Source organism: Pteronotus mesoamericanus, unplaced genomic scaffold (assembly GCF_021234165.1).
Source record: "Pteronotus mesoamericanus isolate MK-2021 breed Mesoamerican mustached bat unplaced genomic scaffold, CSHL_Meso_final contig_90, whole genome shotgun sequence".
NCBI lineage: Eukaryota > Metazoa > Chordata > Mammalia > Chiroptera > Mormoopidae > Pteronotus > Pteronotus mesoamericanus.
In genome coordinates, this window is record NW_026555277.1 from 46,685,480 (window position 1) to 46,710,850 (window position 25,371).

Consider the following 25,371-nt stretch of genomic DNA (forward strand, 5'->3'; position numbering starts at 1 on the left):
GTTGCCAACAGCAATAAAGGCTCAAATACAACAGGAGAGCACCTGGATCAGGTGACCAGAAAGACTGCACCACTGGGCCCCACAGGGCACATGCTATACAAGGCCACTCTGCTAAGATAGGAGATGTAGCTATCTACCTGATGCACAAAAACAAATGCAGGGAGTCAGCCAAAATGAAGAGACAAAAAAATATGTCCCAAATAAAAGAACAAGATGAAACTCTATAAAAAGAAATGAAATGGAGACAAGAGATTTACCAGATACAGAGTCCAAAGCATTGGTTATAAAGATGCTCAATGAACTTAGAGGACAAATTCAAAAAGGAGATAGTAAACATAAAAAGTAGCACTCAGAAATGAAGAATACATTAGGTGGAATCAACAGATTAGATGAAGCAGAGGAACAAATCAGCAATTTGTAAGAAAAGGTGGGGAATACACTCCATTGGAACAACCAAAAGAAAAAAGAATTTTAAAAAATGAGGATAGCTTAAGGACCTCTGGGATGACAACATAAGGTTACCAGAAGGAGAAGTGAGGGAACAAGGGACTGTAAACCTATTTGAAGAAATAATGACTGAAAACTTCCCTAACCTGGAGGAGAAAATGACATACAAATCCAGGAAGCACAGAGTCTGGAACAAGATGAACCTAAAGAGGCCCAAATCAAGAGACACGTCATAATTAAAATGTCAAAGTTTAATGACAAAGATTGCATCTTAAAAGTAGCGAGAGAAAAGTTAGTTACCCACAAGGGAGCTACCATGAGACTTTCAGCTGATTTCTCAACAGAAGCTTTGCAGGCCAAAAGGGAATGGCACAAAATATTCCAGGGGATTAAAGGAAAATACCTAAAACCAAGATAACTAATCAGCAAGGCTATCATTTAGAGTCAAAGGCAAGACAAAGAGTTGCTCAGACAAGAAAAAGCTAAAAGAGTTCATTATCACTAAACAAAGGGGCTTCTTTAAGAAGAAAAGATAAAAAATATGAATAAGAAAATGAGAAAAAATTCTGACAAACACTTAGCAAAACAGTGGATAAGCCAACTATAAAGTTGGCACAAAGGTTAAAAGACACAGTAGAAAGATCATGTGTAATCACGACAATAAACTAGGGGATACACACAGCACACAAAAGAAATATAAAAAGAATAACAAAAACATGCAGAGGAGGTGAAGAAAAATTGTAGTGATTTTAAAGCGTGTTCGAATTGCAGTGATTTTAGAATGTATTCAAATTAAAGCAACCATCAACTTAAAATAGACTGCTGTAAACATAGTGTGGTATATGGGAAGCATATGGTAACCACAAACTAAAAATTTATAGGAGACATACAAAAGAGAAAAAAAATCTAAACCTAACACTACAGAAAATCATCTGCAAGATAGCAAAAGAATCAGGAAGGAAGAGAGAACTACAAAAAACAATCAGAAAACAATAAAGAGTCAATAACTACATACATATCAATAATTACTTGAAATGTGAATGGACTGAACACTCCAATCAAAAGGGATAGGGTGGCTAAATAGATAGAAAAATAAGACCTGTACATATGCTGCCTACCAGAGACCCACTTTAAATGGAAAGCAGACACAGACTGGAAGTAAAGGGATGCAAAAATATATTTCATGTAAATAGAAATGAAAAATTTATATGAGATAAAATAGACTTTAAAACAAAAGCTGTAACAATAGAAAAAAGAGCATTTCATAATAAGGAATCAATCCAACAAGAAAATAGAACTCTTGTAAACATTGGTGCCCCAATGTAAGAGCACCTAAATGTATAAAGCAAATATTGACAGATATAAAGGGAGAGATCCACAGTAATACAGTACTCGTGGGGATTTAACACCCCATTGACATTAATGGATAGATAATCGAGAAAGAAAACCAACAAGAAACAGTAGACCAGACGCACTTAATTGGTATTTTTAGAACAATTCAACCAAAAGCAGCAGAATGTATATTCCTTTCAAGTGCACATGGAAGGTTTCCCAGGTAGACTACATGTTAGGCCACAAAAGAAGTCTCAATAAATTTAGTAAGTTTAAAATCATATCAAGCATCTTTTCCTATCACGATAGTATGAAACTAGAAATAAATTATAAAAATTGAAAAACAAACATGCAGAGCATAAATAACATGATACTAAACAATGACTAGATTAACAATGAAATCAAGGGAAAAATTAAACTGAAGGCACAAAAACCCAAAATCTATGGGACACAGAGAAAGCAGTTCTAAGAAGGAAATTCACAGTAATACTCAAGAAACAAGAAAACTCTCAATCTAATCTTACACCAAAAGGCACTAGAAAAAAAAAAGAAACAAAGACCAAAGTGAATAGGAGTGAAGAAATAATAAGGATCAGCGCAGAAATAAACAAAATAGTCTATAGAAGCAATAGAAACAATAGAAAAGATCCATCAAACCAGGAGCTGGTTCATTGAAAAGATAAGCAAAATTGCTAAACCTTTATCTAGACTCATTGAGAAAAAGGAGAGAGGACCCAAATAAATAAGATCAGAAATAAAAGAGAAGAGACAACTGACACCATAGAAATACAAAAAATTGTAAGAAAATAGACTAGATGCCAAAAAATTGGACAACCTGGACAAAATTGATAAATCCTAGAAATAAACAATCTTCTAAGACCGAATCAGAAAAAAACAATCTGAAGAGATTGATAACTACTAACAAAATCAAGTCACTAATTAAAAAAAAACTTCCAAAAAACAAAAGACCTGGTTCAAATGGCTTCACAGGTGAATTTTATCAAACATGCAAAGAAAAACTAATACCTATTCTTCTCAAACTACTCCAAAAAATAGAAGAGAAGGAAAGTCTCCCAAACTCATTTCACAAGGCCAGCATTACCCTGATACTAAAACCAAAGACATTACAAAAAAGAGAATTATAGGCCAATATCCCTTATGAACATAGATGCAAAAATCCTTAACAAAATGTTAGCAAACTAAATTCTGCAATACCTTAAAAAGATCATATACCATCATCAAATGGGATTTATTCCCAGGATGCAAGGTTGGTTCAGTATCTGCAAATCAACTATCATGATGCACTCCATAAACAAAATGCAGGATACAAATCATATGATCATATTAACAGATGCAGAAAAAGCATGTGACAAAATGCAACATCCATTCATGATAAAACTCTCAGCAAAGTGGGGATAAATGGAACATACCTCACCATAATAAAGTCCACATATGACAAACTCAGAGTTAACACCAAACTCAACAATGAAAATTTGAAAGCTTTTTCTTAAGATCAGGTATAAGACAAGGATGTCTACTTTCGCCACTTTTATTCAACGTATTTGAAGTCCTATCCAGTCATCAGTTAAGAAAAAAAAAATAAAAGGCATCCGAATTGGATAGGAAAAAGTAAAATTATCATTATGTGCAGACAACATGATGTAAAGAAGCCTAAAGAGTCCACCAAAAAAAACCCCAAACAACTGTTAGAACTGATAAACTCAGTAAAGTAGCAGGACACAAAATAAATATTCAGAAATTGGTTGCATTTTTATACACCAATAACCAACTATAAGAAAGAAAATTAAAAAACCGTGCCACTGACAACTGTATCCAAATAAAAAAAAAAACACCTAAGAAAAAATTTAACCAAGGAGGTAAAAGACTCGTGTTCTGAAAATTTTAAGACATTCAAGGGAGAAACTGAAGAAGATACAAATAAATGGAAGTATATACCATGCCCATGGGTATGAAGAATTAACATCATTAAAATGTTCATACTACCCTAAGCAGTCTATAGATTTAACGCAGTCCCTATTAAAACACCAGTGGCATTTTTCACAGAGCTAGAACAAATATTTCAGAAATGTATATAAAACCACAAAAGACTCCAAATAGTGAAAACACTCTTCAGAAAGAAGAATCAAATCAGAGGTATCACATTATGTGATCTCAAACTATACTACAAGGTTATACTAATCATGGTACTGGTATAAAAAAGGACACATAAATAAATGAAAATTAGAGACCCCAGAAATAAACCCATTCCTGTATGATCAATTAATCTGTGACAAAAGAGGCAAGAATATACAATCGGATAAAGACAGTCTCTTCAATAAACAGTGTTGGGAAAACTGAACAGAGACATGGAAATTACTGAAGCTAGATCACTTTGTATACCATATATAAGAATAAACTCAAAATGGATTAAAGACTTAAATTGTAAGACCTAAAACCATAAAACTCCCAGAAGAAAACACAGGCAGTAAACTCTGTGAGCAATACTACTGTGAGTAAACTACTCTTAGCAATATTTCTTTTTGGATATGTCTCTGGCAAGGAAAACAAAAGAAAAAAAACCAGACAGGACTACAAGAAACTAAAAAGTTTCTGCATAGAAAAGGAAACCATTAAGAAAACAAAAAGACAATGTACTGAGTGGGAAAAGATATTTGCCAGTGATACATCAAATAAGGGCTTAGTATCCAAAATATATAAGGAACTCATACAAATAAACACTAAAAAACACCACCAAAGAATACAATTTAAAAATGGGCAAAGGATCTAAATAGACATTCCTCCAAAGATGACACCCCGATGGCCCAGAGACATACGAAAAGATTGGCTCAGCATTAGTAATCGTCAGGGAAATGCAAATTAAAATCACAATGACATATCACCCCACACCCGTTAGAATAGTTACCAACAAATTAACAAACATTAGAGAGGATGTGTAGAAAAGGGAACCCTTGTGCATTGTTAGTGGAATTGTAAATTGGTGCAGTCACTGTGGAAAACACTAAACTCACTATGGAGGTTTCTCAAAAATTATAAAAAAAGAATTACTATATGTCCTAGCAGTTCCACTCCTGGGTATTTATCCAAAAAAATCCAAAACACTAATTTGAAAAGATATATCACCCCTATATTCATTGCAGCATTATTTACAATAGCCAAGATGTGGGAGCAACCTAAGTGTCCATTCACAGACAACTGGATAAAGAAGAGGCAGTACGTATATCCAATGGAATATTACTCAGCTATAAAAAAGAATGAAATCTTACCATTTGCGACAACATGGATGGACCTAGAGGGCATTAAGGAAAGTGAAATAAGTTAGACAGGGAAAGACAAATAGCATATGATTTCACTTATATGTGGAATCTAAAAAAAAACCAAAAAAAAAAAAAAAAACACCCCAAAAACAAAACCGAAGCAGACTCACAGAGAACAAATGAGTACTTGTTTGATGGGAGGGGTTTGTGGGGCCGAGTCAAAAAGGTGAAAAGGATTAAGAAGTACAAACTGGTAGTTACAAAATAGTCAACAGAAATATAAAGTACAGCATAGGGAGTATAGTAAATAATTCCCTGTAGAAGGTGCCAGGTGGACACTAGATTTCAGATGGTATAATCACTTCATATACTGGACACGTGAAGCTATAATATTGTATGTCAAATGTACTTGAAAAAAATCACCACTAATATGCTAAGATACTGATTTTTAAATACATGAGATAAAATAGACTTTAAAACAAAGGCTGTAACAATAGAAAAAAGAGCATTTCATAATAAGGAATCAATCCATTTCTAAATACCTCCTAATACCATTTCTAAAAAAAAAGGAAAAGAAATCAGGGCTCCTTGGAGAAGTAGTGGATTCCAGGGCCAGAGTAAGTCAAACAGAAGGTGAGCCTGGTATATCTCCTGAGGCCAGAAAGTTAAAAAGTGCCAAGAAAAAACAACAACAAGGCAGCATGTCAAAAGTATGCGGGAGCCAACCGGACAGAGTTCCTAAGGTTCAAAACTACATGTGTATCAGCAAAAATGAATAATGATAGCACTGGCTTATAATGTAAAGTTTAAATAAGTATCCTTGTGTCCGTACTGCTATAAATAAGTAAATGGGGATTAGGGGACAATGTGTCCTTACAGAAGAAGTCCAAATAATAAATGTGGAAGGAATAAGGAAAACAGAAAATCTCCACTAGACCACCACAGTAATAACTGAGGCAGACCTGCTTCACCAATTAAAATTATATCTGCAAGCCTTAACCCATCTCCACCCAAATAAATGAATTGTAACTTTACAGTGAAGAAATCTGGCGGGGCACCATTTTAATCAAACAATCAAGTTTAACATCACTAATAAGATGTTAATGTCATGTCCTCCCTGATGTGATACAATGAGAAGGAAACATCACTTCAGTGGCATTCTTTCCCCATATGCACCACTTTAATTTAATAATTATTTTCTCTTGTCCAAACCTCTGAGGTGGAAGAGAACCATGCATGCAGGTGTCTAGTGGGCGGTTAGGCGTCAAAGTCTAGAATTTGGGGCAGAGGTGTGGACAAGAGAAAAAAATGGACAACAGCGAGGGGAAGTCCAAATTCATTCAAGTTGAATTTGTCTTTTCAACACTAGGCTCACCCGTTTCCCTCCCCCACAGCCTTACATCTTCTCATGAATCACCGTGAACCAACACAGGGATATATACCTTCACGGAGGTGACACACACAGAGACTGAACATCACACATCGGACGCCAACCTAGAGAGGGGTACACAGAAGCTCACACTCACACACACCTCCCCATAGGTCACAGAGGTGCTCACACACACACACACACACACAAATGTAGAGGTCTCTAGGTCACAGGTCCACACATGTGCTCTCCCCACCCTCAAATAGGTCACAGAGGTATATAAGCACACACATCCAGATGCAAGTAAATACACCTACAGAGGTCACAAATGCACAGTTTTCTGGAGAGGGTAAGGCACGTTTTCCAGGATATGGTGAGGTCTTTTCATCTACCCGGCTGATGACCTTTGACTGTGGGGAGCAGCAGCCCCAGCTGGTCATTGGGACTCCCTTTGCAATTTATTCATATAAAACTGATAAAACTGATTCCGAGAGGACGTGTAAAGACTCCAGGGGTCTGTTACTCCACACTGTACACCTTCATATTCCATTCCAGGTGACCCACTGGGAACTGAGAACAACTCCTTCTAAGGAGGAGTACACGGCCCATCCACCTGCTATGAAAGATCCACTGCAAGAGTCAACTCTCCTCTTACCAAACAGCTTCTGCAGGACTTGTCCATCATACAAATCTTCAGCCAGGTCCTTCACAATGATCCTTTCTCCAACCAGCACATCATTAATCCAGTCAATTAATACCTAGGGAGAGAGTGAGAAAAGAAGAGTCATAAAGTATTTTCTTATAGACCAGCTTTTTAATCCTGGACAAATATAATCTACATGCACTTCAGATTTTGAAAGCAGGAGAGCTATCCTCATGACCCAGTTTGTGGACGAGTAGCTACAAGTGTGAGCCCCAATGGCCCGGTTCATTTTCAGGTGCAAGCCCTTCTCATGATGGTGACACAAGTGTCCCTGTTAGTATCGTCTGGCCCCTACCATTCCTTACCCTAGTGGCAAGCAACAGTCAGGGTCTGGACGTGGGTTGGCACTGAGCAGAGTCTGGGCTTTGGAGCTGAAACCCCGGCTTTACCCACTAACTCTATGGCCCTCTCTGTGTACCTCCTTCCCTCCCTTCCTTCCCTTCCTCTCTCCCTCCATTTACCCCCCCCCCCAACATTTATTAATACCTCCTGTATGTCATACTCTGTGCTGGGTCCTGGGGATAGGATAATAACAAAAAGAAACAGTCTAACTCCAAGAAACTCAGCATCTAGTGAAGGAGACAGAGAAGTGTCATAAGGTGACTACAATGACAGAACCAAACGCACACAGCAGCTCACGGAGGGGCTGAGTGATGACACTGGGGTTCATGGAAGACTCCCTGGAGGATGCGACCCCACTTTGACGCTCCTCTGAAGAGCACGCAGAGGCGTCTGGTGGCAGGGGACTGCGTAAGCGAAGGCGCGGCAGTAGGGAAAGCTGAAAGCAAGCACGGTATATATTGGGGGAGGGGGGCTCACGAGCAGGCCCGGTGTCCCTGTGTTGCCAGACAGGGCACGTCTGAGGTTGAGGGGGCAGCTAGAGCGTGGAGACTGAGGAGACTGCAAATACCACCCCCAGGAGCATGGGCTTCAGTTGGGAAACTGCACACAGGTTTTGAGCAGGAAAATGATATATTCAGATTTGCATTTTGAATGAATCATTCTGGCATCCAGTGCCTACTTGTCTTGTTTTCAGCGAAGCTTGGAGAAGTTGAAGAAGAAAAACGCAAGATGGGGAGTTAGAAGAGGGAATGAAATGAACGTTTTTCGAGGGGTGACCACATGCCAACCCCTTTGCCCGGTGTATTATGCACACAATTTCATTCAATCCCACTTACGTCTGTTCGATTTCCATCTCCTCCACTCAGCTGTGACCTGAAACAAACCACTTGGCTTTTCTGAGACTTGGTTTCCTCGTCTGTAAAATGGGCTGATACTAATTCCTACTTCACAGAGAACCTTTGAGGGCCCTTAACAAAAACGATGAAAGGAGCATGTAGACTCCAAGGCCCTGGCAAATGTGAGCTTATTTGCATTTACTTCTCTGATCCTTGTTATCAACATAAATTCATTGGGCATTCGTCATGTCCCACTTTTAAATGTCCCAATTTTAAATGTCCACTTACTGGACCGTGAGCTGCCTACAGGCAGGGACTGGCATGACTTTATTCTCTCAGCAGTGGCTTGGGTGGTGCCTGCACAGGGTGGGTGGTTTAGAGATACCTGCTGAGTCTGGGAGGCACCTGAAGCCCCTAGTGTCTTCTTACCTTCATCAGTTCTTGAAGTTTGGGGTCGCTGCGTGAGTTGGGATCCACCATCGTTCGCACTTCGTTCTCCTCTTTAAAAAGAAAAGGAAGTCAGTGGGGGTGGCTCCCCTGGAAGTCATCAAGCTGCCCCAGAGAACAAGAGACCCAGTTACCCAGCATCTTACCCAGCATCGTGTCCTCGGGGTCCAGCTCAAAGGGGATCGGGCTGAGGGGCAGGTTGATGGCGTTCATGCCCTCCTCCTGCAGCTCCGACACTGCGAGAAGAAAGCGCAGGGTCACATCACAGCCCACTGATGGCAGGGGAGTGGATCTCTAACAGACCTGTTTGATGCTAATACTGAGAAACAAACCCATTAAGGTGCTTCTAACAGCTGTTGTTCAGCCTGCAATCAATTCCCCACCTCACCTTGTTAAAAACAAAAAAACCCAAAAAACGGAACTGTCCCCTTTATGTCATCTCTTCCAACTGTCACCTCATTCCCTCTTCTCTGAGAAATAAGGGGTCTGCCTTCTCTCAGAAAGAATCTCGGAATAAATGAAAGTGAAGTGGGCACTGGCGTCTTTCTCAAGTCCCTGCCTCCTACCACCCCTCCTTCAAAGGGCTTGCTGTTGGGGCACGGTGGGCACCTGGATGAGGTCACCACATTAAGACCACCTTTATGCGGTAAGCCACCTCCGTCCTTGGCTCAGTCTCTGTGTGATTTCCTGATTCTGCTTCCCTGAGTATTTTTCTGATTGTCCTACTTCCCTCCTTCACCCCTGGAGGATGCCTCAGTCCAGCCTCGTTCCTGGGCTCTGGTCCTGCCCCTTCAGCTCTAACAATCTGTGGGCCTCAGGAGCCACCTTCTTAAATGCAGTGGCTTAACTCCTCTCACCTCTACTCAATTCCAGTTTGGATAATTACTTTTTATTAATTGAGCACAAAAAAGAGCATCTTCTCTAAAAGCGTTGGTCAGCAAAAGGTTCTTAACATGGCAGCTGCAATCAACCTTACTAGAAGCAATGTCCCATCTTTCCATTTTATTTTATTTTTTATTGACTCTGGCCTCGCCGATTGCCAGTATATACTTGCAAGAACTCTTAAGCACAAGGCAGCCGCTTACAAAGAGTTCTTTCATATTAGCAAACTCACTGATGGTTGCAGTTGGATGGAGAATGAGATTGCCTAACAAAGAGTGAAACACACTCTACCCCAAAGAGACACAACTTGCATTATAAAGCTGGTGTTTAGTCCCAGGGCTGTGGACCCTTGACATTCATATGGGATATCAGCCAGTCACCATCTTGAATCTCTAAATTCATAGACACTCACTACCCTATATAATTCTCCCCCATAAAACATAATGAAAACCATAAGCGGTAACTTCAAGACTGAAATGATTCTATAGGTATAGGGTTGTATTTGCTTTCTAGAGAAGAACTACCGTTTCCTTAGACTTCCATAATTTCTTCCAATATTTATCCTAGGACTGGCAGTTTGCTTCTTTTCCAGGCTATTTCTCGCAAAGAAGCAAGATGTGCATGACTTAACAAGCACTGCTGTGCAAGCAATGGGCAGTGGAAATAAAGTCATCCATAAATGTGGGTGAGAGGCTGGGCTTACTGGACAGGGAAAAATCGAGCTTCTCACCAGAACCTTCTCTACCTATATTCTCCCTCAGGTCTATGCTGTCCAATACGGTAGGCATTAGCTACATGCAGCATTTCAGTGTAAATGAATCAAAAATTTAGTTGTTTAGTTGCACCTATCACATTCCAAATGCGCAATGGCCCACATGTAGCTAAGTGACTACCATACTGGAGAGCTACAGATGTAGATTTCCATCATCGCAGAAATGGATGGCATTGTCCTAGGTGACTGCACATATATAAATGCTAAATGTCCTCATTTTGGTTTTTTTAAAAATAAAACTCAATGTTTTGTTTTTTTATTAATTAATTTATTTTTTCAAATACATTTGTCTCTGCCTTCCCCCCACCACTTTCCCCTGCCCCCCTCCCCCCTCTCCCTCCCTCAAGCTTTCTAAATGTCCTCATTTAAATCTCCAGCATAGACTTGACCCTGAGCTACAGGTTACTTGATGTCTTATGTCTGTTAACAGAGGTCCCAAATTTACACCTCCAAAACAGAACTCTGATACCCTCACTCCAACCACAACAGCACTGATGCGAGACTGTTCTTCCCCTATTTTTTGCCTCCTCAGTCATGGCCCCACCATGTATACAATGGTTTAAGCCAAAATCCAAGGAATCATCTGCAACTTCTTTTCTCCCCCCTCACTTTTGCCTCTAATACACTGGCAAGTTTTGTGGGCTCCATCTCCAAAACAAGATCCAATTCCAACAGCTTCTCACCAGCACCACGGTTCAGTCTATTGTTACCTTTCACCTGGACCACCAGAACCACATTCTAACTGGTCTGCTTTCTGATACTTATTCCCCACCCCTCATCTACCGCCCATAGCAAAGTCACAATGATATATAAAGATGTAAACAGGAGCATACACTCTCCTGCTTTAAGACTTCCTGTCACACTCACAACAAAACCCCAACTCCTAAGACCCATAAAACCCCTTAATTAGCCCCCGGCCTCCCTCATGTTTCATTTTCTTCAAGTGCTCATTATGATCCAAAATCATGACTATTTACAGGTCTGTTCTCTGGCTCCCCTGCACCAGAATGTAAGCTGTGGGAACGCTGGCCCTTTCTCCTTTCTGTTCACTATTAGATCCCCAAAGAGGAGCCAGGCTTCCTTGATTCAAATCCAGGATCACTTTCCACACTAGGCGACCTTCGGCAAATTCATCAGCGTCTTAGACCTCAGTTTACTTATCTGCAGAATGGAAATAACAATAATATTGCCCACCTCCTAGGGCTTGTTGAGATGATTTAAAGTAATGTATGTAACATATTTAGATGAGTCCCTGGTACTTGGTAACATCTATGTAAATACATGCTATTATTATTACTTAAAACAATACCTGTGCACAATAAACACTCAAGAATTACTGGCTGAATAAATAAATAACCAAAACTGTTATCAGGGATAAATGGTAATGGAAAAAAATACAATAAAAAATAAACTGTTAAAAAAACTGTTAAGACTCCCCCTTCAGTTGCACAGGTTGTGAGTTGAAGTACAGTTTGCCAAAACAGTATACAGGATGCAAAGGATTCCAGCCTGTCTTCGGGAAAAAGAAAAATTATACTTTGGCCTGACCCTGTGCACGCGTTTCTGGGGCAGCATTTCCAGCTCATATCTGGGTAGGAGAGAAAAGCCGCATGTGTCCCAAGGCTGTAGTACAGCCAGGGCCAATTTGTGAATATAGAGATATTTACACCTCTCAAGGGTGACTAGAAATAGAATATTCGCAGCCAGGACCCCTAAAGGTTGGTCAGAACGGGATCTCTTTGACGTGGAGATCATTGTTAAAAATGTTTTCAGATAAAAAATCCCCAGTCAGAAACACTCCCCTCTGCCCTGCCTCTTTAATTCACTCACAGAGACAAAACAAACCCAAGAAGAAAGGCTGAGAGATGTTTGCAATTGAAAATGTTTTTTTCAGGAAATGATTTGGTACAGGAACATCATTCCCATCCCATTAACTGCTGACTCGGAGCCAACTGTTTGTAAAAGTGAATATGCAAACTGCCCAGTTCAGGCCTGGCCCCCGCCCCATGGGGCCGCATTAGTGGCCACTTTCCCAAAACAGCCCGCCTGCTTGGGAGGTTTCATTTCTATTAAACCAAAGCGAGACCCAGCAGAAGCCCCTCACCAGTCCTGCACTCTGAAAGAGAAAGAGCTGCAATTGAATTTTCTCGGCATAGAATATGAATGTGATGTTTATCCCCCGAGCCTCCTCTAACAATCTAAAACTAGGTCTGAATGTGCAGCCCTCGGTGTCTCGCAGCGCCATTAGTCATAACTTAATAAACAGATTAAATGCCCAGCTGAAGGTCGGCTTGGGAAAGCAGGGCGATTGCCTCAACTCCTGAAGCGTGCACCGTGAGAAAGGGGGCTTTGGCTTTTCTGGGAAATGGAGTTTGACCCTGGGTCCAGCTGTGCAGCAGAACAAGTACATGGTGGATGGGCTCTGGAGTTTGGAAAAGCTGGATTTGAATCCTAGTTCTATTTTTATCTGCGTTGGGACCTTGTGTAAGTGACTTAACCTCCCTGAAGTGAGGAATCAAATAATTCTCTATGAAAAAGGGTGTAGCTGACACTTCTGATTTCCTCCCAACACTTATTTTATTCTTTCTTCCCTGCTGAAAGGACCCCCATTTTGTTGTAGCATCGGTTCCTCCCCCCCATGCCTCTAGGTGAGAACCTGACTGGTTTATACTAAGCATGACAATCTCAATTCTCTTAGCAGTGACTGGCTGAAGCATTGCCATGTGATCCAACTTTGGTAAGTGAGCTGTAAGAGGAAGTTTCTAGAAGCTTCTGGGAATGTTTTCCTCCACTTTAAAGAGACGCCCAAGGAAGAGAAGGTTATCTTTCTCCTTCTATCTATTATTGCCATCAGGGTGTTATGCCTGGATCTGCTACAGCCATCTTGTTGCCATGAGGTGAGTCAGCCCAAAGAAAAAGCTCATCAGTTAAAGTTGGCAGAAAAGAAAGATAGAAAGAAGGGGGTTTTTGTAGACACAGTTATGCCACCATCCCCAAAGCCACCCTAGCTTTATGTCCTGTTATAAGAGAAGTATTCAATAATAAGTTCCTTTATTACTTAAGCCAGTTAAGTTGGCATGTTCTGAGGCTTGGATCCTAAACTCCCTAATCAATATATGAGACACCAGGATTGTAAAATTGATGGATGAATACAGCAGGTCTGCAGTGAATGATAATTTCCTTTTCTTTTTTTCCCATGAAAAACAGTATAGTTGCAGGCATCTCTTACACTCCAGAAATACATACAGAGACTCAAAGAACACTTGGTAGGAAACAAGTATTGAAAGAGGAATGGACAGAGGTTTCTGAGAGTATGAAAGGGCCCATTTATGGAAGACCAGTAATTTCATTCATTCAACCAGTAAACATTACTGGGCACCCTCCTCCAAAGCAGGCCTGTGCCAGCAAGGGGCATAAGGTGTGGGGATGTGGCTTGGGTCTGCCTCAGTCTGTTCACAGGTGGTAGAGGCGGGACTATAAACACAGCACGCAGAATACCGCATTGAGGAGTGAGAGACATGGAGCCAGAGGGCTGTGGGAGTCTAACTTTGGATGGGGGCGGGGGACAGGAAAGAGCCCCAGAAAGAGGGCCATTTAAGTTGAATTTGGAAAAAAATGTAAATTTTCCTCTGACACAGGTGCCCTACAAAAGGCACATCATGTGTAAAAAACAACAAGGTGTGGACAAACAGGGCAAGTGTTAAGGGAGTGGTGATTATGTCTGAACACTGGAAATGCAGGGAGAGCACAGAGGAAATGGGGAGGGAAGGGGCAGAGGGGCAAAAAAATAGGTAGAGGTCCAGAGTGTCAAGGGTTGTGAATTCGCCTGTTCCCCAGCGCTCCTGGGCCATGCTTCCTGTGTCTACAGACAACACAAACAAACAACATACCAAGGGAGGGCAAAATAATAACTAGAATGTTCTCTCTCCTTCAGTGAAAGCGGGGCCCCAGTGAGATATTTAGTCTGCTCTAGATCCTTATCAGGATTTAGATGATTTATTTCTGGTCCTTCTGAAAGCTACTAAAGCTCACTTAATTTCCAAATGGCTCAAGGGCCCCCACAGAAGATCTTGGCAGGTAGAGACAACTACATTGTCTGGTAAGCACATCCCAACAATTTCTCTTTATGTGAAAAATCAACCAGAAAGAACATCCACAAAACAACTACAGCTAACATAATTAATGGTGAGAAACTGGATGCTTACCCTCTAAAACTGGAAACAAGGCAATGAAGTCTCCTCTCATCATGCCTATTAAAAATCATACTAAAAATTCTAGCTAGTATAATAATTCAAGGGAAGGAAATAAAAAGTATACAGATTGGGAAGGAATAAATAAAACCATTTTTCTTTGTAGAGTAAATGATTGTCTATGTAGAAAATCTCAAATAATTGACCAAAACAAAACAAAACAGAACAAAAAATGCCCAGACTCTTAGAACTAATAAGCAATTACAGCATAGTTGCAGGATATAAGGTTAATATACAAAAGTCAATTGTTTTCCTATATACCAGAAATGAATAATTGGAATTAGAAATTAAAAACAATATCATTTATAGTAGCACCAACAAATGCAATACTTAGATATAAATATAACAAAATATAAACAGGGATATGCAGAAAATGATGAAACTCAGATGAAAGAAATCAGAGAAAGTCTAGGTAAGTGGAAAGATAGTCAGTGTTCATTGTTTGGAAGTCATAATAATGTTAAGATGTCAATTCTTCTCAACTTCTTCTACAGCTTCAGTGCAAGCCCAGTAAAAATCACAACAAGACATTTTGTGAATATTGATAAACTGATTCTAAAGTTCACACAAAAAGGCAAAAGACCCAGAGTAGTCAATATAATATTGAGGAAAAATAAAAAAGGCAGAGGACTGACACTACCAGACTTTAAGACTTACTATAAAGTTACAGTTATAAACACACGGTATTGGTGAAAGAATGGACACATAGATCAATGGAACAGAACAGAGAATGCAGAAACAAACCCATACAAATATATTCCACTGATCTCTGACAAAGGAGCAAACGTAACTCAAGGCAAAAAAGATGGTCTTATCAAAATATGGTGCTAGAACAATTGGGGCCGCATTAAAAAAAATTAATCTGGACAGAGGCAATATACTTATCATGAAAGTTAAGTCAAAATGATCACAGACCTAAGCATAAAACAATTCTGTAAAATCTCCAGAAAAAAAATAGGAGAAATCTATGTGATTTAGGGTTTGACAATGACTTTTTACATACACCATCAAAAGGATAATCTATGAAAGAAAAATTGGTAAATTGGACTTCATTAAAATTTCTACCCTGCAAAAGATACTGTTAGGAGAATGAAAAGATTAGCCATAGACTGGGAAAAAATATCTACAAAACACATTGCTGATAAACAGCTTGTATGTAAAATATGCAAAGAACTCTAAAACCTCAACAGTTTGAAAACAACTACAAAATGGGCAAGAGATCTGAACAGACACGTCACTAAAGATGTACAGATGGCAAATAAGCATAAAAAAAGATGTTCAACATCAAGCAACAATGAGATACCACTACGCACTTAACTGGAATGACTAACATGCAAAAAGCATACAATACCAAATGCTGACAAGGATGCGAAGCAACGGAAACTCATTCGTCACTGGTAGAAATGCAAAGTGGTACAGCTCTTTTGGAAGACAGTGAGGTAGTTTCTTATAAAGCTTTAGTCTTACCATAAAATCTAGCAGTCACATTCCTACATATTTACCCAATTAATCTGAAAACATATTCACACAAAACCCTGCACATGAATGTTCATAGTAGCTTTATTTGTAATTGCCCCAAACTGGAAGCAACCAAGATATTCTTCAATAGATTAATGAATAAAATTGTGGTACATCCATGTGAAGAAATTTTTATTTAGTGATGAAAAGAAATGAGCAATAAAGCAATAAAGAGACATGGAGGGACTTAAAATGTATCATTCCTAAGTCAAAGAGGCTGGTCTTCAAAGACTACATACTATACGATTCAATTATTTGACACCTGAAAAAGGTGAAACTACACAGACAGGAAAAAGATCAGTGGTTGCCAGGGATTTAGGGGGAAGGTTGAGCAGCCAAAATACAGAAAAAATTTAAGATGCTGAGAATGTTATGTATGATACTGCACTGGTGGATATGTGTTGTGTGCATTCATCAAGCCACAGATCTTTATTGTGCAAAGGTGTATAATTTAATGAATGCAAACAAAAAATTAGGTTGGGGGATTCAAGGATGGGATGCAGATGTGACAACAAAATCTAACTGTATTACAAATGGATGGGACAACCTCAGTGAAGGAGGTTTGGGGAACAGTACTGACCTGAGCATCGCTGGAAGTGAGTGGGCGTCTCTGTGACCAAAGGCAAAAGGGACCGCACAGAATCAGTGCACTCTAGTTAATAAAATTATCTCCCACCGGGGTATGGGTCAACAATTCTGATGCTGCTATACATGGATACTGGGACTGAATAATTAATTAGATGGTTGGTAGATGATAGAAACCAGGTTTCCTACTGTTGGAGTGGGAGGTTACAGAGAAGCAAGGGGAAAAGGCTTGGATGACCTGTGTAGAAATGGATTAGGGTTGGAGACATCAGCGAGAACTCATGTTTATCTTAATATAGATACAGATGATTACATATAGAAATATTTAGAGTTATGTGTATGTACATGGGTCAGTGCAGACACACACACATATTTCCTTGCTCATTTAGCTGAGAGGGCCTAAAAGAAATAAAACTCCAGCAGCAATGGAGGCACCTAGTTTCCAGATCTTGGTTTCTAGTACCAATTTCCAATAAAAAGAACCTGATGATAGAATAATGGCTTATTCTGGGACTGAAGACAAAATATGCAAGAAATATAAAAGACGAGTCTGGAAACAGTAAAGAAGTTGAAAAAGCGCTGGCTGGTGTGGCTCAGTAGATTGAGTGCCAGCCTGAGAACCAAAGGGTCACTGGTTCGAAACCCAGTCAGGGCACATGCCCTAGTGAGGGTCGTGCAAGAGGCAACCACACACAGATGTTTCTCTCCTTTTTTTCCCTCCCTTCCCCACGCTCCAAAAATCAATAAATAAAATCTTTAAAAAAGAAAATATTCTCATTTTAAAAAAAAGTCAAAACAACTTGAGTAACAAAATGAAGTATTGAATTATAACCCAAATCACAAAATAAATGAGTCCATACTGACATAAATGATCAAATTCATGAATAAATGGGGGAGAGGGGAAATCTCGTCTGTAGAATTCCAAATTATGTAGCTTCTGTGCCCTCAAAGGAGGAGAACATAATCCCACACTCCTCAAATGTAGGCTCTGCATAGTGACTTCCTTCCAAAGAGCACAGTATGGGAAGGGGGACAAGACCTGACAACCACCACCCTAGCCAGGTGACCATGGCCAACATCACAATCATAAATCAGGATTCGATGTGATATGTTGAAAATAGCACTTCTGTGCTCTTCCTTCCCCAAACCTATAACCCTACCCTAGTCATGAGAAAAACATCAAATTCCAGGAGAGGGACATCCTAAGAAATTCTTGATTAGTGTCCTCAAAACTTTCAAGGTCATCAAAAACAAGGAAAGGCTGAGAAAATGTCACAGCCAAGAGAAGCCTAAGGTGATGTGATGGCCAAGTGTGATATGAGATGCTGGAAGAGAAAGGGCATTAGGTGAAAACCAAAGGAATCAGAATAAACCATGGACTTTAGTTATTAATATATCAGTACGGGTTCAGGAATTGTAACAAATGTGTCATACTAATGGAAGATGTTAAGAAAAACTAGGTGTAGGGCATATGATGCTCTGTACAATCTTTGCAATTTTCCTGTAAGTCTAAAACTATTACAAAAATAGTCTATTTTTTTAAGTCAACCCCAAATTTTCTATTTTTCCAACCAAATATAGTGTTCACTGGAGGGAAATCCATGATTTTATGGGACACACATGTTTCTTCCCATCACTAAGGAAACATTTGTAATTCATTCAACATTAGCTGCGCCCCATGGAAGCATTTGTAGAAGAGGCAAAGCACAAAGACCATTTAAAGGCCCTACAGCGCAAGCTGCACTCATTTTCAAGTGAGAAGCCAGGTTTCCAGGAAGAAGTGCTTGTTGTTTTTTTTTTTGCTTTAGTCCAGGGCTGAGATGAGAAGACAGGGCTTCATCATGACTTAAGGATGCCTAACAGGGTCACTTCTGTTTTCCCAAGAAGGGGCGGCTTGTCCCACTAGAACAAGAATCACTGAAGGTACAAAGGTCTCTTGAATGATTTTCTCTGTAACTGCTCTGGAAACAACATCTATTCACAGTCCCAGGTGGGCCTTTGTGTTAGTTTTCTATTGCTGTAGTAACAAATTACCACACACTTGGTGGCTTGAAACAATACAGATTTATCATCCTTATGGTTCTATAGGTTAGAAGTCCAACGTTGGTCTCGCTGGGCTAAATCAAGGAGCTGGCAAGGCTGTGTTCCTTTCTGGAAGCACTAGGGAATGATCCGCTTTCTTGCCTTTTCCAGCCTCTAGAGGCCACCTGCATTCCTTGGCTCTGGCCCCTTCCTCCAGTTTCAAGCTAGTAATGGGGTGGGGGGCGGGTGTCCAATCCTTTTCCCATTGCTTTACTCTCACCTCTTCTTCTGCTTTTAAGTACCCTATAAGTACACTGGGCTGCCTTAATAATCCAGGGTAATCTCCCCATTTTAGAGTTACCTGATTAGCAATAAAAATTTAGCCAGCAACCTTAATTTGTCTTTGCCTATAAGGTAACATATGCATAACATATCCAGGGATTGGGAACTGGACATTTTGGGGGGCGGGGGTGAGCATTATTCTGCCTCCAACAGCTTTTCTGGTTAAGGGGACAGGTTCTGTTCTCAATACTCACTCTTGCCTACAACATGTGGGTTCACTTTTCCTCTGTGTGAGATTGCCAAAAGAACATGCAAAACCCCAACCCTCTCCATCCCAGCCTTTAAACCAGAGGCACTTTATTACTTTTAACTAAAAGGATACTTGTTTTAGCAGCCATAATATAAAGCATCAGGTAAACATGGGAGCCAGCTCGTGGTGGCCTCAGCAGGCTGTCAAGGTCTTACCATACTCCCCTCTACTTGACGCAGCTGTTTAGTCACTTGGGTCTGACATCCGGCCCTTGGAGTGCAGCCAAAAAAGGGAACTTAGAGGCTGGTGTTGTGATGGGAGCTGACAGGGGGATCTACAATCCTGAGTCTTATCGTTTCCATGAGCGTCTTTGTCTTGGTCAGTTTTATGGCCTCTGTAGAGTTGGAAGGCTGCCAAGCAAATGGCCCCTAGACATTTATTCATTGTTCCGCCAAGCATGTAATTCAGCTGCCCTCCAATCGAAAGTAAGCATGGAGGGAGACGGATGCACCATTGGCTCTTCAGGCAGTCAAAACAGTCTGAACTGAAACATTGGTGGAGGTCTCAAGTAAGCCATGGGAGTTTAATTAAAGCACTGCACAGCACGGAGGGTCCATCACCAAATGCATCACTGCTCTTTGTCTCTTGCCATGCCACGTCCACGTCCCATTATCTCTTTAGAGTGAGAACCAGAACAGTTTCCCTGGTTTTAAAAGTCCGCACCTCCTTAAGCAGAGGTGATGTGGATGTGGGAGTTTATTACAGGAAACTCCACGCCGTTGTACATGCGTGTGTTTCTGTGTGTGTGTGCACTTGGGCCAGCCTCGGGGACACCACAGAACTTGATCTGGTATGCTGGCTAATCACACATGAAGGGTGGGCACAATGAGCGACCCCGGGCCGCCCGTGTGCAACCAGCATTACTTCCATCTCTCATTTGCAAACATGTATGGGCATCTCTGGTGGCAGGGGCTGAGCCAGGAGCAATGATTACAAAGATAAACAAGATTCCTGTCTGGGCTCAGGAGGTTCCTGAAGGACAGCTACCAGCCCAGTGCCAGGCACAATGATGAACACTCCGCAAGAGCTCAGAGGATGCTTGAGTTAGGGAGGGGAGCGGAAAGACTTGTGCACAAACTGCAATGCCATGTGACAAGGGCCTCCATCCAAGTCCCGAGAACAGAGCACCCTTCCAAGGTGGAGGGAGCAACAGAGGAGGGTGTGGGAGAGGCAGAGGCACCCTGTGGAGCCTCTGCACTTCGTCTGCTTTTATCTTTGGGTATCACCCGAGGCAAGTCTCTTCATTTCATACTCTGTGGCTCTTTGACCTACATGTCTATATCCTTATTTATTAATACTGAACAGCCTGTCACTTATTTTTGCAATGGACCAGTGCTGCTTAAAAAGTGCCACATGAAAGACTGTACTTTCAGGGATCATTTCTATAGTTCATTAAAAAGTGCCACATCAAGCACTAGTCCACGTGACTTCCCAAGTGGTGGCTTCTGTTGAAACAAGGGCTCTGGTGTGGCTGGGGAGTGAATACGGCATTGGCGTGTTGTGTTTGGATCGACTCACTGGTGAGTTAAGTCTGGGTTTGTCTGAAGGTCTGTCGGTGGTTTATCCTGGAGCAGAGTTTTTGGAAACTCTCTTGAATGAAGAATGATGATGATAGTGAGAGAACACACACACTCACACGGCACTTCCTTTGTATCAGCACATAGATGTGGCATTTATTATTTTTTAAAGATTTTATTTATTTTTAGAGGGGAAGGGAGGGGGAAAGAGAGAGAGAGACATCAATGTGTGGTTGCCTCTCATGCGCCCCCTACTGGGGACCTGTCCTGTAACCCAGGCATGTGCCCTGACTGGGAATCGAACCTGCGATCCTTTGGTTCCCAGGTTGGTGCTCAATCCACTGAGCCACACCAGCGAGGGCAGAGATGTGGCATTTTAAAAGAACATATTAACTCATTTAATCTTCACAACAAGGCAATAAGTAGGTACGATTATCATCCCCATTTGACAAATGAGGAAACTGAAGCCCAGAGAGGTTATATAACCTGACCAACGCCATGAAACTAGAAAGTGGAACACAGAGTTGATCCCAGGCCAGATGGCTCCAGAGTTCACATCCTTAACACTACTCTGTATGTTGTCTCAGTTTTATGTAACAGCTTTTTAAAAATATATATAATATGTAAAACAGTCACTTCTGCATTCCCATAAAAAGCCAGAAGAAGCTCTCATGGGAAATAATCTTGTGTCTGCTAACTCTTACGTGTTGTCTGGTCTGAGCCCAAGACCTGGGATTGAACCCATAATGTAGGCATGTGCCCTGACCAGGAATCAAACCCACAACCTTTCAGTTTACAGGATGATGCTCCAACCAACCAAGTCACACTGGCCAGGGCAACATGTTGTATTTTCTTGCAAGCTTTTTTGTTTTATACACACACATGCACATGCACATGCACACACACTAACATACTGAGTATGGGTATGGCCTGTTTTTATAGTATTATATAATCTCATCATCTTTCCTAATGCTACCAAAATATCACTTGAAGTGGCTTTCTCAATCTCTCTTGAAGGTACACATATGTACTACTTAACGGTTTCATAACAATGGGACATTTAGGTGGTTTCCAGTCTTGAGGGGAGGCGGCTGCGTCTGGAAGGTTGAGTCATCCGCCAGCTATGAAGGGTGAGTGGGGGCTCAGGCAGCGGGACCAGCAGTGCAGAGTGTGGTACCCTGGGGAACTAGATGCACAGCCCTATGTGAGAGTCCGGCCAAAGGACCTTCTCTCTTTCATGGATGAGGAAGCTCTAGTCCAGAAAGTTTAAGAGAATTCTCTGAAACGATCCCTAGAAGATAATCCTAAGAGTTAGCCATCTCCTTGCCCAGATTTCTTCCTATGGCGTCCTTTACAAGCGGGAAGAAATCCCAGGGAAAAGGGGGAGGGGGAGGGGCAGTGGCAGAGACACAGGGAAAGCCAGTGAAGGGGGTGCATGTTACTGATCTGGTCGCCAGCGGGCAGCTGGGCCTCAAACCCCACACGGGCTCTCTGAGGAACTGTGCAAACAGTTTCCCCAGGAGATCTCCCTATTAGCTGAGGTTACCCCCAGGAGCTACCTCTTTGTACTTCCAGGCTGTGCTGGGTGCCAGCTGAGAGGGCTTCAGGAGCTAGAGCCCTGAATGGAAAAGTGGAGGCACCAGATTAAGGTGGGAGCCTGCTGTGTGAACCAAACTGTCTATCACAGCCAGGCTGAAGCAAGAGGTGGCCATGATATGTTCTGAATGTGACATGTAGTACAAAAGTACCTGCTACGTTTGCCCAGGGATCAGGGGGCTAGGACTCTGCCTCTGCTCCCCCTAGAAGAGAAACCCTAGGTGACCAGGTGGGAGTTAAAGCATATCTTTAGCACCAAATCTAGGAGGGGAACATCCTCTTCCCCACCATGAAAGAAGCAAGCAAAAATGGATGGGCTTCATGAATCCTGTTCTTAATATTATGACCCTAGGTCAGCGTCGTTCACAGTGCACATTTCCGTAGTCCTGTCTCTGACAGGTCCATGCTGGAGACTCAGAGAGGAGCAGGACATGAGTCCTGCCCCTGACCTGGCTCAGGTCTAGGCTAAGAGGGCCCCAGGTAATGGTGGATGGGCAGGTTGCTCCCATGAGGGCATGACACCATCCTCAGGAAGTTTCTGAATATCAGCAGAAGGGAGGTAACCCATGCTGAGCTCCTGCCACAGGTCGGGGCCTGTGCTAAGGGTTTCGGTTCATTGTTCCTCATCTACAACCATTCTGGAGAAGAGACGCCTTCTTGTTGGGGACAGAGCTGAGATTTGGAACTAGTTCATCATCACATCTTCATGATCACAGTGTCTCAAGAAGCCTATGACTCCTACATATCTGATGGAATAGGGACGTGTAAAATGTGCCCATTCCCTTCCTCCCGCCCTGAATATGGATTGAGCACCTGCTGTATGCCACGTACTATTCTAGGAAAGAACTAACCCTCACCAAAGGAGCGCAGTCATGTATACCCAGAGTCCCAGTGGGCCGACGGCCGACACAGGCCTGGCTCCAGGTGACAGGGGAGCCCGAGGCTAGCCTAACACTGTCAGGAGGGACCAGAGCAGGCTTCATGGAGAAGGTGCTGCCAGCCCCTTTTGTGGACAGATCTCTGTTCTCTCCATCTTATTATTGTTTGTAAATATACATCTGTGCGCATAGCTGAAGAGCACTTGTCTCCTCCATTATTTTGAGTGCTCCAAGAGGACTGAGGCCTTGTGCACCCCTCCCAGCCAGCACCTGCCACACAGCAAGTGCTTAATGCATATTACGGTGGGGCAATGCTGACCCCTGAGCAGGCCTCCCCTTCCAGCATTCCCACAGCTGAATAAACAGCTCTAGCTTCTAGATCAGAGCCAGACATTAAACTTGAGCAGGTCTGGGCTTTCAGAAGAGAAGGATAAGGAAGCAGAGGCAGCAAAGGAGAGAGCAGAGAGAACAAATGTGTGCTGGCTCTGAGCGTGGGGTTCTGAGACATCTAGCTGGAAGCATTTTTCCTAATCATTTAGACCGCCTCAGCTTTAATGACTAAGTCCTGTCCCAAAATGGAGGTCTGTGAACTGTCGCACTGGAAGTGGCAAAATGCTGCCAGTTGTGCCTCACAGGAGCCATTGCAGCTCCCTGTTTCTTTTCTAAACCAAAAATCTATGTTGATAGCAAATCTGTACAGAGAACCTATTAAAAGAAATCGTAGTAAATCAGAGATGCTTGAACTGCCTAGTGCCCTGCCGATTGCAAGCCTGATACTTTCACTGCAGCTTCCTTTTGTACAACCTTCCATTTGATTCCATTCCATGGATAATTATTGAGTCTTGACTATGGGCAAGACAATGCACTGGGGCCTCATTCCAGTTGCATCTTCCAGGCCCTGAGTACAATTTAACTTATGGACAAAAATAAACAGGCACAACAGAAGCAGAGAGCGACAGAGGCTACCAGAAACTGTACACACTATTTTCAAGAACATAATGTTTTACCCATGTGGGAAGGCACGGGGTAGCTGGTACCACACACACACTCATTCATGTACTTAAATATGCATTCAACACCCGTTGGCGAGCAACTTTCCTGGGCCAGGCATTGTTCTGGGCCCTGGGGTCAAGGGGATGAATGAGACCCAGCCTCAGTGGACAGCATAGAGCTGCAAGAGCTGAAACAATATTGTTTAACTCATCTGGAAGTGGCAATCAGGGAGGGCTTCTTAAAGGAGATATTTCATTTTCTCCTAAAGAGTAGTTTACTAGGTGAAGAGGGAAGAAGACACACAAAAGAGTTAGAGACGTGAGAACAGGCACGTTCTTGGTAAGACTGCTGTAGAGTAATGCATCTGTGGGGTGTCAGAGAGTTAAGCCAAGGGACAGAACATACAAAGTATGGATTTAATCCTGAAAGCAATGAAGAGCCACTGAAGGATAATAAAAGCAGAGATCTGCAAGTTTGCAGGATGGCTGGGGAAAGGTTCCCTAGTGGACTCCTCTAAGCAGAAGTCTTCCTGGGATGGGCTATACACCAGGATAAGGCTGTCTGAGCCTGGGCTCTGGCCAATCAAGGGAGATTTTGGATTAATCCCAGCCCCGCCTCTTATTTAACTTTCTTTCCCCACTAGAATGGGAATCATAATAGTTAGCTCACAGGTTTGCAATGAAGCGTTGATAATGTAACAGACACACAATGCCCAGCCTAGTAGGACATGCCTAAGTAAGCTTCAGTATCTGTCAGTCTGCCCTTCCCCATGTTTCCCAATGTGTGCCTGAGGAACGCAAGGGCCCGGGGAGAGGGAGGAACTGCTCAGAGATGATCTAATGAAACAAGAATGACTTTGGCAAGCCAAGAGAGCTGAAAAACAAAGTTGGAGGAGACTTTAAGAAACTATGATCTATCCCCTTGTCTTGGGTTTCAAACAGATGAAAAGAGACAGGATAGTGAAAGAAAGAAAAGGAACAAGGTCCACGAAATGCTTTACAAAGCAGGACATTTT

At 41.9% G+C, this 25,371-nt stretch overlaps 1 protein-coding gene across 1 annotated transcript in view; it reads right to left on the reverse strand.

Annotated features, from left to right (window-relative positions):
* PARVA (parvin alpha) overlaps window positions 1-25,371 on the reverse strand; it is a 151,628-nt gene that overhangs the window by 45,525 nt on the left and 80,732 nt on the right. The window contains exons 2-4 of the mRNA XM_054586093.1: window positions 8,898-8,987; window positions 8,734-8,804; window positions 7,079-7,181 (exon numbers count right to left, since the gene is read on the reverse strand). Of these exons, the coding sequence (XP_054442068.1) occupies window positions 7,079-7,181; window positions 8,734-8,804; window positions 8,898-8,987 (264 nt within the window). The remainder of the gene's footprint in view (window positions 1-7,078; window positions 7,182-8,733; window positions 8,805-8,897; window positions 8,988-25,371) is intronic.